At 42.5% G+C, this 16703-nt stretch overlaps 1 protein-coding gene across 5 annotated transcripts in view; it reads right to left on the reverse strand.

The window, feature by feature from the left end:
• myo1b (myosin IB) overlaps positions 1-16703 on the reverse strand; it is a 48403-nt gene that overhangs the window by 4594 nt on the left and 27106 nt on the right. For 3 of the 5 annotated variants that reach the window (XM_028394243.1, XM_028394245.1, XM_028394242.1), the window contains 19 exons: positions 16389-16493; positions 15133-15179; positions 13678-13741; positions 11902-12000; positions 10876-10979; positions 9349-9496; positions 8716-8834; positions 8196-8282; positions 8040-8105; positions 7512-7517; positions 5722-5826; positions 4245-4307; positions 3946-4146; positions 3628-3854; positions 3351-3551; positions 2602-2695; positions 1517-1666; positions 1347-1415; positions 1150-1236 (listed from right to left, as the gene is read on the reverse strand). In XM_028394243.1, the coding sequence (XP_028250044.1) occupies positions 1150-1236; positions 1347-1415; positions 1517-1666; positions 2602-2695; positions 3351-3551; positions 3628-3854; positions 3946-4146; positions 4245-4307; positions 5722-5826; positions 7512-7517; positions 8040-8105; positions 8196-8282; positions 8716-8834; positions 9349-9496; positions 10876-10979; positions 11902-12000; positions 13678-13741; positions 15133-15179; positions 16389-16493 (2042 nt within the window). The remainder of the gene's footprint in view (positions 1-1149; positions 1237-1346; positions 1416-1516; positions 1667-2601; positions 2696-3350; positions 3552-3627; positions 3855-3945; positions 4147-4244; positions 4308-5721; positions 5827-7511; positions 7518-8039; positions 8106-8195; positions 8283-8715; positions 8835-9348; positions 9497-10875; positions 10980-11901; positions 12001-13677; positions 13742-15132; positions 15180-16388; positions 16494-16703) is intronic. The other 2 variants (XM_028394248.1, XM_028394244.1) reach the window with 1 other exon arrangement.

Below are 16703 nucleotides of genomic sequence, written 5' to 3' on the forward strand. Positions count from 1 at the left end.
TGCCCTGCCAGCCGGCCCAAATGACCGACACGGCATGTTTATTCCTCGCCTCCTCCTTCAGCTGACGCAGCTCTCTCCGGGCCTGATGAAAAGCGGCGGCAGTTGTGGGTGAAGTTAATTTCAGTGACAACACTTTTTTTTTGTGGGCGTGACAATGAGCTGCGCTAACTCGCTATGTTTTACAGGAAAGAAATGACAACAACGGGAGGGTGTAGATTACAGATTACAGGTTATCTTTGGTGTCAGGACAGCGAGGCATTCTAAGTTCTAAGTTCACTTGTAATGATTGCGCTTGGTTATGAAATTAATAATCTCCAAGCTTATCTCAAAAGATAATAGTGTTTAGTTTGCTGATGAGATACTGGTATATGGTGTCCCTGCAGACTACAAAGGCTTCTCAGCAGCTGAAGCTTTAAGCAGCCATAACTCTATGTTTATTTAGAAGATCTCCCTGGTGAGAGCACATCAGTATATCGATAAGAGGTTATTAATGTGAACTTAAGCCCATATTTATCAGTGTAGTATGCAACGTATGCTAATTATTAGATTATAGACAAGTTGGGACATACTTTGTTAACTTAATAAAACACAGAAAGTCAAACATGTTTTCTAGAGCTATACAGCTACAACACAGAACACTAATCAGGCCATTGGCCAGAACGAATAACCATTCAGTGGAGTGCTACTCTATTATACTGAGAATAGGGTGTGACATTGTGGACAGGGATGGCAAGACAGCTGGGACAGCAACACACTACGGCTGGGTGGAAATACCTTGGTTCCCTGCCAGTATGCCCAAATTACTGTCACAGCGTGTTTATTCTGCGCTTCCTGTTTTAGGCGTCTCAGCTCCATCCGTGCCTGGGCGGGTCGCGGCGGGTGATAAGGTAAGACAGATTGAAGATGTGAGGAGAAAAGAAAAAGGAAAAGTTGAAAGGGAGTAAAGAAGGTAAGGGAGTCTGTGTGATCAGCAAAAGAAGCAGGATTAAAGGAAAACAGAACAGCAGCAGTAATATCAAAGGTAGCTTTGTTAAATACAGTCAGTGGTGCCAGCAGGATGGAATACTGTATATAACCAAAAAGTGTGTGAAGCGACGCTGTAAAGTGTTCAAGGCAAGTTTTTCGTTTCCAGTATTAATGAATCTGTACCTGTGTGCCGTGCCAGTAGGCTGCGATGGTGGTCACTGCCTCTTTACATCGCTTCTGATACTTCAGCTCTCTCAGAAGTTTGCGGGCCTGGTGGAAAACAATGCAGGACACTTCAATATTGGGTAATATAAATAAAAAAAAAATAAAAAAATATTTTCTCAAAGTTTCACTTCAATAGATCAGAAAGAGCAGCGTACCTGCCACCCTCTTGTGTAAGACTGCACCACAGTGGTGGCATTCTTGATTGTCTGGTACTTCTTTTGTTGCTGTGAGATAGAAAAACAATAAAGGAAAACAGTTTTCAAACAAGGTTGAATACACGTGTGTGTGTGTTTCTCTGTAACGTGCGGGCAGCCAAGGCTCTCACCGCGTATCGTCTGTACCACGCTGCCACCACGATCTGGCTCTGTTTCAGCAGCAGGAAGTGGCTGCGACACTTCCAGCCTCGATAGATCTTCTGGATGAGAGTGGCGAGGTCTTGCAGACACTGCCTTCGCCTCTCCTCTAAGAAAAAGAGCTGGAGGAGGAAGTAAAAAATAAGACATTGTGATGTTTATAACGTTCAGATCAGAAGAAAAGCACAATGCAAATCTAGAGGAGGAAATATAAAGAAAACCTCAAGGTGGGGGGAGGAATCAATATACATTTTTTCAAAATGTAAACTCAATGATAAGAAGAACGAAGTCCACAAAAATAGCCCTTTACTGCTTACAGCAAGACAATAAAAATAATCTGAATCAACTTATCTTCATCCCGGATGTGACTGCAACATTTATTGTCATACCGTAGGCTGATGCAATTTGTTCACCTCCTGGCAGTGCGTTCATATCACTCGCAACAGATGTTTATCCAAGCTTATGTCTAAAATAACCCTATAGCGCTCATCTAACTTATTCCCAACAGTGCTTAGTGACAAGGCAAGACTTCCTCCAAACAATGAAAGAGGTGTTACTGCAGAAAAAAAAAAATCATCTGGACCAAAAAAATCTGCTTAGGTAGTGATTTTGCAGCTGTGGATATGTAAAAGAGATAAGTGGCTCAGATAGAAAAAGCAATTATAGAAGCAAAAAAAAAAATCTCCCAGTGTGAGATCATGTTATTTCAAGCTCTGTTTGTTCTTTAGCTTGTGGGGGAGAAAGTCCATTTAAACGCTGTAGGCTTAAACAGATGAAGAGCCCACGAATAAGGAAGCTCATTTCCCATGTTATACAGGACAGCTAAGTGAAACCATGTGTTTGTTCAGAGTGGTGGTTGCATGCTAATTGCTTAAGTTGGGGGGCTCCCAATGCAGCCCACCCTGTTTTACAAACATCTAACTGTGAGAAAACAAGCGGCTGAGCACCGTGGATTCAACCTTCAGACTTTAAAGCCCAGCTTGATCTGCTAGAACACCCAACAGGTGTCAAAACTAGATGGGAGTTTGGAAGGGGGTGGGGGGGGGGGGGGGGTTACCGTTCTTGGGTTTCTGATGAAGATCTTGGAGCGACCGTAGGAGAACTCCTCTGCTGGAACCTGGAGGTCAGTCATCAGCACCTCCACTCCTTCCCTATACAAACACAGAAGGAGTCAACCAACAACAACAACATACAGAAAGAAGCCTAACAATGATGGAAGTGACACAGTCAGAGACAAAACCTATACAAAGATAGCTGACTAAAGTGAGGTAAGGCTGATAGGAAGCGGTGGTTTCAACAGCCCAGTGGATGAAACATGCAAGTCTGGCTGATATGGGAGAGAAGAGACAGATAAGGATGAACTGTCTCAACATGCAGTGGTTTATTTTGTTTTGCTCAACAATGAACAACTGGTATGTGGCAAGACTGCACCTAGTTTATCACTGATGACATACACATGGCCCCTGATCAGTGCCATGGAGACTATGATTTGTATGCTCAAAATATACTGTCTAGTTTAGCTGCTTTTTCCTCCACCAATAACATGCCTCACATTCACACAGCTACACTCACTCACACCTGGGAGCTGACCACTTCAACTACAGTCTATTAGTACTGGTCACACACACACTCCACTGGGAGTACTCTGAAGTTCAGTGCCTCAGCTAAAGACACCTGGGAACAGTTTCCACCCTTCCATTTTCTCACCAAATCCTTGCAGAAATTTGTTTTGGCATCTTTCCAGCGACAAGAAGACTTTTCCACCCCAATCAGCCACCCCTCCACTTTAGCTTGCTAAACCATTACCTTGCAAGCCCCCTCCAATGTGGCCAGGTGTTCTTGCAGAGCATTTTGTAGCGTTCCAGGCAGGGCTCGTAGGCCTGGCGGAAGGCGTAGCCTGCCCTCCTCACGCGGACGTTCTCCATCAGACCCAGGTAGCGCACCTGATGGCGGACCAAAGACTCGGTGAAGATGTGGGATGCCTTCTTGTCGTTGGGCTTGATGCAACTAGAAAGTGAGAAAAACAGCGTGTTAGGGTGTTGTACAGATTTTATATCACCATAACTGACAGGACCAGATTTACCGGATGTAGTTTGGGTTCTTAGACTGCAGGTTCTTCATCAGGGTGCCTACTGACGCTCTGAACTGGAAGCCAGCGGTCGGTGGTCTCTTCAGGTTAACTTTGGCTGGGTTGCCTTCAGGGAAGAGCTGTTTGATGAGGCTGTGGTTGGCCTTGTACATGGCCTGTGACAGGTCTCTGTATAACAGATCGTTGTTCTTGTCCACAAAACCTTCGACACGGTACAGCACCTTCACACAAAGCAGACAAACAACTAAATGTTTTTCTGTATTTTGCAACAAAAAAGACAACTGTTGTAGTCATCATTGTTTTGTCTCGTACCTTGCCAGCGTAGTGCTGGATACGGAAGCAGTTGTGTGGCAGGCTGTGGTCGGTGAGGAACTTTGAATTCTTGCTTAGACGACTCTCAAAGTGCTGGTGTTCAGCACAGATGGTGTTCAGTTTGTCCAAGAAGGTCTCGTCGGTGACTGTCCCAGGTCTGAGGCACTCCTCGTCCAACATGGCCAAGATGCCATTTTGGTTCTGGCAAAGCAAAGTAGGTAAAAAGTGGTGTAAGCTCAGACTGTCAGACTGAAACCTTTTCAATGGGTGCTGAATTGGGAGCAAAAAAACAGGCTTACATTCTCAATGAGGTCGCAGATAATAGCATTGTTGAAATATTCAATGTTGGTCCACTCGATGCCCTGTAACACAATAAAAGACATCTTCAGTTTGGCAGCCAGTCAGTTTGTATTTGGCATTATTCAACACAATATACACTTTTTGTGTTATTTAATTTTAATTAATATACAATATTCCCCATATAATTTTGACTAACTGTCTTGTAGTAGAATAAAGCTATAAATAATAATAATAAAGCTATGCCAGCTCTTATTGTGAAGGCCTGCTGTCTAAAGCAGAAACAGATTACAACGATCTTTAAATGTAATGGGCCGTGTAAAATCGCATCATATTTATTTTAGCACATAACACAACTTATCTGCCTGTCAATATTCATTTTGGGCCGGTGCCAATGTTTCATTTTTTTTTAACTCTCGTCCTTGGATGCAGATAGCATCCCGATATGATCTTAGACACACTTTTCTCGCTCTGCACCCATTTACAGCAAAGACAACCAGAGTACATATTTATGGTGTTGTTCAGAAATGCAAAAAAAAAAAAAATACAGCTCCAAATAATAAGCTCGATTTTGCAGAAGCAATAGTGCTCAGTACAGAGGAGGCACAGGCTTTAAGCTGGTGAAGTGAACAGAGGTATTTTTTTTTGCCAAGTTCAAAACACTGAAAAATCTGCACTTTAATCAAAACCCTTGAATTTTAGAGGGTTACTTTCTTAGATTATACAATGTCTAGACACACTTCAGATGACTAAAATTGGTTTAAATAATGGTCTTACAGCCAGTTTTGTCCTTGCAGTTCTACATGTTCCCTCTCCCGTTTTTTCTCCATGTTGCTGCCTTCTCAGCAGAAGGTTCGGGGAACATAGGTTGATGTAAATAATGTGACATTTTAAAGTGGGGAGGGGGAGAAATGTACAGAAGGTGTGGCCTAAACTGATGGGTGACTGGCCAAATTCCTGATTAGTAGTCCTCCCTTGTTTCCCCTAGCACTGAGGCATTTTCCCATGCAGTATACTGGATATAAGCCAGGAGTGGAATATCATTGGTGGTGCTGTTTAGTAGAGAAGGGGGGGTGTGGGGTCACCGCTGCTGCACTCATACATGGAGCTCTGAAAACAAACAGAGCTTAAAGGCCCACAACGGGGGAGTATTTACTCTCGGCGGAGTGAGGGATCATTTCCGTCCCTCAGAGTCCACAGAGCGATGGGAGATGGAAAGTCTGAAGACACGGATGAAGTGGGACAAGAATGCAGATTTATGGGCTATAGCAGAAGGGGTTAACAAGATGAGTGACACGACCAGGTTAAGATCATGTAGCAGGGGCGGGGTGAGGGGGACTGCCATAATGAAGTGTCAACACAACAAATTGAGCGCTGACATATTGACTGATGTGAATGTACAGATGCACATGAAAGAACAGCGCCATGGCAGGAGGCTGGACCACGTGTGTTGCATGCATGAGGCTTATGAAGTTTTACCTCTCTGACGTACTCCTCCTGCTCCTCGCGCAGGGTCAGCTCGATGAAGATCTGCTGCAGCTTCTCATTGCAGTAGTTTATGATGAACTGCTCGAAGCTGTTGTCCTATAGGAGCAGCAACACAAAGGACAAAAAAACAATTAGCTCTGGCTAGACAAAGGCGAGTCCAGAATATTGGAGTACGGTACTAAACAGCTAAGATTATTAAATACTTGTCTCACTTTGTTTTCATAATATTTTTACCACATTAAATTAGCTGACAGAAACTTGTCCTTCATGTTTGCGGACTGATATTTTGATTTACATTTTGCCACTGCAGGAACTATTGGGCCACTTTGGGGAGTTTGAACTAGCCCCTGTGTTCTGGTTGACTTGTCGTTTAGGTACTTTGGAAAACTCTGAAAACCAAGGAACCAAACAAGGGTGAAAAAAAAGAAGCCAGCAGGAACTGTACAAAGAACAGGGAAAAAACAGACTAATGGGGAGATAAGGCTCTGTTATGTCATGATATCAGTAAGGAGATGAACTCTACTCTGCAATAGAAACCACCTCACACCTGCTGTGAGTTCCTGCAGTGGAAAAAGCTCTTTAACTAAATAAAGTTTCCTAGAACTGAAGACCACATCTGCTGGTTATGGAAAGAATCGACTTTTAAAGCTAACGTTAAAACAATTTAGTTATATTCTATGATGATAAACCGTTATTAGAACAAGTTCCTGTAGATTCTCATTACCTTTAACCTTAAGATTCTTTGAAAACGTCAACCACCTTTACTCCCGATATATTTCCTCAATTATGTTTGGGATCAATTATGACCATTTAGTGGTGAGTCACACTCATTGGCTGATGGCCTTATTGCACGCTGGGTTAGCTTGGGTTAACATTTATCTGCTAAGGACACAACGGTGGTTAGAGTTTAGTCCAACAGTTCAGAAGGAAGGACGCAGCAAGGTTTCTTAGTTACCAGGAAATGGGACGCACACACACACAAACACCTACAAGGAAATCACCTTGTAGTTTTAAAACATTTCCTTTTACTGAGAAACCAAAAGGTCGTTTTCACCCCTGAAACACACAGGCGAATACAAGCAAACTATTCCCAAGCGGCAGCAGAAAACCAGGCTGAAATATGTCAGAGAAACCCAAAGTATTCTGCCACAACTTTGATGTTTATGACAAACAGTTAATAGCAGCTTGAGGAAGAAGCTTTTGAAGTCTCATTTCTCAAAGGTGTTGGTTAATTATGCCCCCAGGTAAGGGGAAGTCCTTCATTTAATATTATGTGTTACTGGGTTACAAGTTAAAATACCTTATATTCCTTATTGCTTTCATATTCCTTAATGTTTGCTTTTTCAAACATTGAACAACTGATCAATATTGATCTTTCTATAGAGTTTGATGCAAAGATACATCAACACACTATTGCTATGAAAAGCTATTTTCATTCAAACATGAGCTAAATATTTTCATTCAGCTCAGAACAAAATAGTGAACTACATGTGAAGTGTCCACCAACTTGAACATTCAAATACAGCAGATGCCACTTTACTCAGAACAGAAATGTCTGAATCCCTTTTGTTTTACTAGCTGCACTACTTAAAGTGGCAACTGGCTGTATGTAATTTTGGTCATTAACTCATGCAAAGGTTTCTTTAGCATGTTTTCAGCCAACATGCCTATGCTGCACACCGGGAGCAGTCTTTAATGAGGAGCTGAATTAAGTCAAGAGGAGTTTAGATCACAGCATGCACACTGGCACAGCAAACAGGCCGGTGGCAGGTGTTACTTACTCCATCCTGGTGAACCAGACACAACAGGCAAGATGGGAGAGGAGGGAGGACTTGAGAGTGAGTGAGGATGAACAGGCAGGGATGTGAAAACAGGCACATGGGGTGGGGGGGAGGCATGGAGCAACAAGGCAAGGGCATTTACTTTGAACTCAGACAGTGCAGTTTTTAACCCACGTGGCTGGTGTTTCATGGAAGCATCAGGCATAAGTCAGCATACAGTGCAACGCATTAGACAGAATGTATGTTTGTTTTTTTTTTAACTGTGAAATGCTGATTTCATGTTGAAATCACTTTACCACCAAAATCACCCCTTAAGGCAATAAAGCTGAACTAATCTGATCTCAGCATGGTTTTTATCTGCGCGCAACTTCTGGCCTGATAAGCTCCACACAGGTGCCAAAACATTCACACAAACAGCCCGGGGCAACATTCTTTTTCTGTGCCATAAAATGTTTGGGTGGTCTGAGTCCGTCCTTGTGGGATTATCAGGAACAAAACGGGGCTGGTTTGATGTGTGATGCTTCTTACCTCAAATATCTCAAAGCCATAGATGTCCAGTACACCCATGACCTTGTGGCGAGCTTTAGTTTGTGCCTGCAAGGAGAAGATGGAACAACATTGGTTTAATTTAGCATGGCAAAATATTGAAAACAACACATAAAACATATTTTAGGCATTACTCACTTTTATGCTTTCATTGATCCTGGTGACTAGCCAGCTAAAGAGACGACTGTAGAGGTTTTTGGCAAGGGCGTCTCGGGCATAGTAAGCCTGTGTGTAAATGAGAAACAAAAAAAAACAGTGTGTGAACTTATTTTCCCTGCATCTCTGCAGGTCTACAATATTATTAACGTTGAGAAAAAGGTCATATCAAAAGTCAAAACTGTGGACGCATAGACTTTTTCTTTCATGTGGACATAGAGGGCCAATGTTTACAACATATACACACAGCCAGTGAACTCACTAACTCCCAAATATGACCTACATTTGGATTTCCAGGAGGAATACTGCTCATCTATAATAGAGAGCTTTTCATGTAGCATTGACATCAGATCAGAGTCGGCAGCCAGAAGAGCAAGCGAAGGGGAAGAAATGCCCCTCTATATTTTCATGCCCACTGTGTGTGTGTGTGTATGTGTGTGTAGTTAACGGCAACACAAGCAGGACAGGAATGAGTACTTATAACTGGGACTTTGTCTCTGACCTGTGCGACGTTCAGGGTTGTGGAAACTTTCTCCATCTTAGCTTCCACCGTACGGTAGCTGAACGCCCTCTCCAACACCGACTGTTCGATCCCCAGCAGCTCGCACATCTCCTTCAGATCTGACGGGTGGACAGAAGGAGACAACTTTTTTATACTTTCATAGTTTTTGGTTGTAAATAATGGTGTCTTTTGGGCAATATTATTTTTTCCTACAAAGACAAAATGCATAATTCCAAACCACCTGGTGGTTTGGGGTTCACAGGGTTAAACGTGACATCAGTTGCTATGTTTACAAATCACGCAGTTCGAAATTAGGAGGTTGCATATTGCTGTTGGTTCAGGCTCGAATTCATATTGGACATTAATATATTTTCTTTGTAAAGTGACAGTGATGGACTATCCTGTCAGGAAGGGAAATATGTAAATGATATATTTGCTTACACAGAACAGCTGTGGGAGCGATAACACAAACAGCTCTCACCATAAAACACAAATATTTGCTGAGCAGAACCATAAAGAAGAGGAAGGGCAGCCAACAGGGGGCAGTGGTTCCGGATGAGACCAGCTTGGCATGTGCATGTGCATGTGCATATAATTCAAGTGATCAAGTGTTTTTTAGGGGTTAAAACCCACCGTTTTTGTCTTTGATGCGACTCTCATCGGTGCCGTTGCAGCGTGACTCTGGCTTGAACTCGATGTTGCCGAGTTTTAGGACGGCAGCTACCAGCTGCAGCACTGACTGCACCTCGTCCTCCATGAAGCCCACGATCTGCATGGCATTCTGGAGAGGGGAGGAACAATAAAAAAGGAAGACATTACAGAAGAGTAGAAGAGAACTAAGGTGTAAATGCAAGTTCATTGGAGAGTCTGTACATGCAAACAGCCTGTCAGCACTCTGTCTTCCTCTCTTACTAAACCTGTCATTATCTAAAGTTGCATGGAATAATAAAAAAAAAGGATAGAAACATAAAGCTGTTAAGCATGGCCATCTTTAACTGAGGACGCCACGTGGTGGGACTCATTGTTTAGAGAATGTCCTCTTGTGTTTCCGTTGGTGAAATGCAGCTGTGTGGGGAATAGTGTGAAAGCAGAGAGCAGGATGTGGACTGCAGAGAGCACAGTAGGTTGTGACAGAACACACTGTGACGGCTTGTGCAGTAGCATGCTGATCTGATAACAAAGCAGGGCAGTAGACACAACATCCTATGGGCCACCATCAGTAAGGATGAGAACCAATGGCATTATCACTAGGTAATATGTGCACAGAAATAAAAGAGTGTTGCTGTATTTATTTTTCTTTTCAAGCTTGAATAAAACACTGGAATTGTGACTATTCATATATTAAATCCATACAAACAAAAAGGTGTTACATCACGTTTGAATGGAGGTTCAAAGTTCACCTGGTTTCGCAAACAGGCGGCAGTCAGACTGGCATGAAATGTTTTCACATTTTAAACACTTTGTTATGTCCGGGTGATAAGAACTGAGTCTACCCTCTGTGCAGGATTTATATTAACTCAGTGTGACACAACAAAAGAAACTGCTGGATGCCACTAGAGTGTGGTTACAAGTGTGTGCTTGTTTGTTTGGTTTTGTTAGGCTTACAAAACTGTACTCACAACTTAAAGGTCATAATAATTCAAATATTAACTGGCACACAACGAAGGGCGAACAGTATCTGGGAGTTTATCCACCCTTGCTGGGCTCATTTCTTAGTGAATTATTAGGTCCTCCACCACTTTGGAAACAACACCATCATGGCTACAAGCAGAGAGAGTTTAAATGTCTTCTGTGCCTTATAAGACCATTATAGGGCCATAAATCATAACAATAGAGTTTTGTTTGATATGTTATTATTTCAAAACATGAAAAACTGAAATCAGTGTGTACATGTATCTTTATCTTTTTTTACTCTTTTCTGCACATCACCTGTGGAGAACCTCCTGCTTAGCCCAATCCTTGTTGATTTTTTGTCACATGACCACTCATTGCTAAGAAGTCAGCCATAGCTTCCTTGTTGCAAGTTAGGAGTTCAGAATTTTTAGTTTTTCACCAAATTTGATTTTTATTTTTCACTGAGACATAAAAAGGTGCAATGAAATGTTGAAGCTTCTGTATGTTAACACAAGTGCAGAAAACATAGATGTATGTTTCACTCACTCTGACTGTCCTGAAGTTGGCTGCATCATCCAGCCCGTTGACCATGGCTGAGTCCAGGCTCAGGTAGTTGTACTTGCTGAAGTCCCGGTCCAGCTTTAGTTTCTCTGCGACACACAAACACTGCGGTTACCGTTTGAACTATATTTGTTTGAAAACACAATCGAAGCCTTATTTGCATTCAATTCAATATAAATATCTGCACTCACACATCTGATGGGGCTCCTGTTTTGTGTGCTGCTCTATTCAATTTTACTACTTGATAGAGCAGTCTTAGAAAAAAAAAGAACAATCTGTCAAGTCTGTGCATACAATGTTTCCACATTGCATGCACACACTGAGTTATTGCTGTGAACATTATTCTGGAAGATCAAATTGCGCTCTTAAACGCCCCCCTATCAAGCTGCAAAGAAATCCGTTCCTCTTGTGGGTGTATGTGTCAGATTTCATTAGTGGCTGCATTAACTACAGCTAAACCAAGGCCCCTCTGATGTGTGCGCTCGGGAGTCAATGACCCTTATATTGTTCTCTGGCGTTCAGGACATGAAACAATGCCCTCTGTCCAGAGCAAGGCAAATAGAGGGACCGGGTTTCATTGGCAGCCTTTGTTCTACGTAGTGTTTGTTAAGTTGTTAAACAGGAAGATTGAGTCATTAATGTATCAGCCATGTGTCCCTGCAGCTGCAAATCCTGCTGGAAATGTGGCACACTGGTCACTTCCAGTGGAAACAAAAAAAAAAAATCATGTTCATGTTAGTCATCAAAGCCAAAATCAAAACAGTCAGGAGCAGAAGATCCAGCTCTGGAGCAACTGTTACGTTTTGTTGGATTCATTACTTCCTGTCAGCAGATATGTGTATTTTCTGAGGCCTGAAATTATTTCAGTCAAACTGGCTAAATATATTAGAGGCCCAGTTTGTGGTTTAGGTTTTTCTTCTTCTTCTTTTTCTCTCAGATCTATGTGCCTTTTAATCTTTAACTCCACACAACCTCCATTCAACCCCCATTTCCAGGATTTTTACAACTTACTTAGTGTGTCATCAGAGGCTCCAGACAGGAGCTGATAAAAGACGTGGAAGTTCCTCTCTCCTCTAGGCTGCTTCACCACACGCGACTTCTCCAACAGATCTGAAAAGTACAACAAAAATGAAATATTGACACATGATGACAAAAGTACTCCCTCGTATTGGATGTGTTTCTGCGGAGGCAGAGCTCACCCCCACCTGGAACATTTATACAGTGTCTTTCCTGTTGCTAAGGTGACCAAAGCAAATATTGGTAATTATCTAAGCGCATAAACACCACAGGAAGCGTACAAGGAGAGAAAACCACACACAAGGATATCAAGAGTCAGCCCTTTCTGCCGGGCTAGCAACCAAGTGCAACAGTACCTGATTAAAAGGGGAGCCGTCATCTGCTCACCGCATTAGGCGGAGTATGATTTAATTAAAGACCAACTGCAGAGCTCAGCAACATCACAGGCTTGCTCCAGATCCTCTTCACTGCCAGTCTGGCTGAATAATAGCATTCAATCTGTCTTTTTAGGAAACATCTTATTTTAGGAAAGAGTTTATATTGAACTAAAGTAAATATTTTAAAGAAAAAAATCCTGACAGTCTGCCACTGTATCCATGATCGAATTTCCAGCTATAAAAAAGAGAAGAAAAGGGCTTTTTCCCAATATTTACACTATGTAAACTCTGACTCACCAGGCAGTGGGTGCTGAGAGAACACAAGCACTACTTTGCTTTGTATCTGTGGATACAGAGCCCTTCACTGAGTCCTGGGGTTCAAAGGTGGATCAGACCAAATGTGAATCTGTGACAACCCACTAACCATGAATCACATATGTGGCCCCTTTAAGAGCTCATCAATAATACAACATACTTGACTGAGTTGTTGGTGGCAGCAATACAGAGCTGTGATCAAAGAGACACCGCGGATAGGATTAAACACCACAGAGGAGCCACTTCCACAGCTGTCTGACCACTCGGGCAAAAACACAACAAGGAGGGCAGTGAAGAGCATCTTTATCAACGGCAGCCCTAAAAGGTGGCCTGAGGTGGTGCACAAACCTATCAATCTCTGTGTTCCTTCTGTCTAAGCAAACACATGTATTAATACAGGAGCAACATCCTATTAAGATTAGACCTACGACCTCACTATATAATATTATGAATATTATTTCAACATGTGGAAAATGATGAGCCGTGAGCCAAAGAAAAATCTATCCAGGCCTGCCCTACAAGTACATTAACATCCAACTGTCTCGCCAACCATCCAGCCAGCTCTGTCTGAAGAGTCACATGTCAGTGGCTCATATTCACAGACTGTCCCTTGTGCTGCACTGACTTTAGGCGAGCAGACAGAGCTTCATTTGTGTCTCGGCCATCAGCTTCTGCCTTTGTTTCTGTGACCTCTGGCGGGGAAGCCGGCACAGACCAAACAATGTGAACAGAGGCCAGATCAAACCAAAACAGAGAAAAGCTGAGGGGAGAAACTCGGAAAGTCGGAACGGCGCCTTTTGGTCAGTCTAAGGAGGGGCTGATTCTACAAATATTAAAATGTTTAACGATAGATACATGGATCAGAGAGATATATGCTGCAATCTATTTGACCAAATTTGGGACATGAAAATATGATATATGGACAAACGCATGTGGACGGCCAGCCGTCACTTCTCTGGTTTCCTGTGCAGTCCACTAAGTATTTGTAAAGTTTGATTAGAGTGCAAAATGATTTAAATATGGAGCGAGTACATGTACATCATATTATATATGAACATTTAGAACATTTATTACTCACAGTTGCTGATGACTCCACCCAGGGGATCTCCTTTGAAGTCAAACTCAATGTCCATGTACTTTCCCTGAGGGTCAGAGAGCAACAGTTGAACAGTGTGAACTTACACATCATCACACTGCCCTGCTGTCATCACCTTTGCTCAAAAAAAAACAGAAGTGTGTGTGAGTCAGCACTGAAGAAGCCACAGCTTTTTGAGTTCAGCTAAGGATTTCTGCACAACTACAGGACCAGCTGCCAATCATAAACACAAGTGCTAGAAAGAAATAACTGTTCTACATGGAGAGAAATCCCAACTCCCCCTATTCCCTCCTCCACCACACCACTATTTTTTTCTACTGGAACACTAAAACAAACCATTTTAGGCCCCTTCTCTCTGAAACTTGGAAGTTAGAACAGAGAGTCCTGTGTGTTTGCTTTTTTTCCCCCTGCTCCTCTGATGTATTAATAGCAGACAGGTCCCAAGAACAGGGCAAGCTCTACTTGAGAGGGTTCCAATGGGCCTGCAGCACTCAGACAGTGACAGCTTGATTCATACTTTCTGATAAACCGATGGAGGTCTCATGATGGGTTGACGCTAAGGCCACCTAAACAGATCTAAACAGATCAAAGTTTGAATTCTTTATAACACTCCCTGTATGTAGTTAGATGTTGAAAACACTGTATTAAGTGGGACAAGGAAGTGACGTGGGTAGGCATGGTGTGTGAAAACAGACTTTTTTGATTAACACAAGTGTGGCAGTGTTGTAGAGGTAATCAGATTAGAAAAACAAAAAAACAACACACTGCTGCCACAGGTAGAAAATAACCTGATTTCTGGATTTGTGTGTGAGACTGAAGCAGACAGTGAAGTGTGTTAGAGATACGTTTTAGATCATTCCTCAGAAAACTAACCCAGATTTTGAGATATTGGAGTTGATTAAAAAAATAAATAAACCTGTTCAAAACAAAAGTTTGCAAGGGGAAAAATATATATTCTTGTGCATTAAGCTTTATTGTGGAGCTGCAAAGTCAAAGGCCATGTCCATTAATCATTTTTAAGGCAATTGGCCACTAAAACGTCAGGCTTTTGCTGTAACTGTGGCAGTGTGTGGGCTGCAGATTCAATAATACAGGGAAGGCAGTGGAACACACACTAAGATGCTACTGAGCTTAACATCATGATGCTCCCAATAAAACACACACTAACATGTATTCTGCCTCAAGGGCATCCATCTACATGACACGTCAGCCTTATTAGCTTCCTGTTAGTTTATATGAACATGAACACCTGCAGGCGTTTGTCTTAACCATCAAGCCTCTTGCATATGAAGTGACTGTAAATATGCGCAACAGCGGCACTGTGTCTGGGTGGAAACACTCACACCGCCATGATAGAAACACAAGATTATTATTAAAAATATGATATTATGGATGTCTAAGATCAGTCGTGCTGGTTGTGGAGTAGTGAGTACTTACAAATCTCGAGGAGTTGTCATTCCTGACTGTTTTGGCATTTCCAAAAGCTAGAAAAACAAAGAAAACACAAATATAAATAAAAAAAACTACTGACTTTATACTATAATCCAACAAGTATAAAGTCAAAGAGGTCAGACCAAAGCTTGTTTACAAATATCCCAAACCTTATTATTAATTATGCTTAACCTTGTGTCTCCATCCAGCTAGCCGTCAATCACTTAAGGCCTGGATGTCAAAGCCATTTGTACTGATGAAGCCCCATAATTCTGTATGGATTACACAAAGCACCGGGGTTTACCAGGCTTAGGGAAGGCCTGAACCTCCATGTCACGCTAACATTCAAGTTAAAGTGCTTCAATGTGCGCCCCTGCTTATAAATAAACAAGTGTGGCATTCAGGCACCGATTTAAGGTAGGAATTTTTGTGTGTTTGAAGAACAGCATCCTCTACATGGAGCTTTGCAAACCACATTCCAGTTAAAAAAATGCTGTTAATATGTCATGCACCACAGCGCTATTAGTATAACTGCTTAATGTCTGATAACAGCTGATTAATGTGCATTTCAGTCTGTGGTTAATGTGACTGTGTGGGCTGCTAGTCTGGTACAATGGCAGCTAGAGAGGCGAGGAGGAGATAAAGAGCGAAAATCAGAGCAAAAGAAATGAAAAGAAATGGAGGGTGACAAAGAATGAAGAGTGTCAAAGATACATTGTGTTTAGCTAGGATAACTGTGCCCCCACACCCCACCCCCCCACCACCACCACCACCCCTCCGCTTCTTCCCTCTTTTTCAGAGTCGGAGCAATTTCGATCTGCAGAAGCTAAACTCTTGCAGATGTGCAGGGTTTTCTACAGCGAGTCAACCCGGGCACAAAGCTTCATCATTCATGGGCATTTCCTGTTCATTGCCCCCAATTAAAAAACAGCTGCCAGCGCTGAGGTGTGGGAATGTGTGTGTAGTGAGCTAAGGAAATAAAATGAGTGTGTTAATACGGTATTGAGCTGTTTTGCAGATGCAGTTTAATGGGAGTGCATTTGTGTTACATGTAAAAGTCATGTTGCAGTGTGTGCGTGTGTGTGTGTGTGCTGTGAATAATAAAGTACTTTTATGTATTTAGAAGCAGAGACAAAATATCTAAATCTACCCAGTGCAAACCGCAGATTTCCACCGTTTAAAATGCTCTAGAAGCAAACTGTTAACACAAGACTCTGTTGACTTCAGAGCGATCTGGGAGCGCAGCGTGGCTCTTTACTCACCCTCCAGCACGGGATTGGACTGCAGCAGCTGCTCCTTAACCTTATTCACCTCTTGGCCCTTCCCACACACCGCTGCCACATATGACATCACCAGCTTACTGGCCTCTGTAACACACACACACACTCAAATAAATATTAAGTTAAATGAATCGTTCGACATGACAGAGAAATAACACAAAAAAAGGAGCGGCGTGTCCGCCCGTTTTCCCATAAAAATCCCCCTTACATCATCCCCCTGACACCCATCAGGCCAGGGTGTGGATCATTCATTAGTCTAGGGGTGCAGAGCTAAGAGAAGGAGGCCCCACTATAGAG

Source organism: Parambassis ranga, chromosome 21 (assembly GCF_900634625.1).
Source record: "Parambassis ranga chromosome 21, fParRan2.1, whole genome shotgun sequence".
Taxonomy (NCBI): Eukaryota; Metazoa; Chordata; class Actinopteri; family Ambassidae; genus Parambassis; species Parambassis ranga.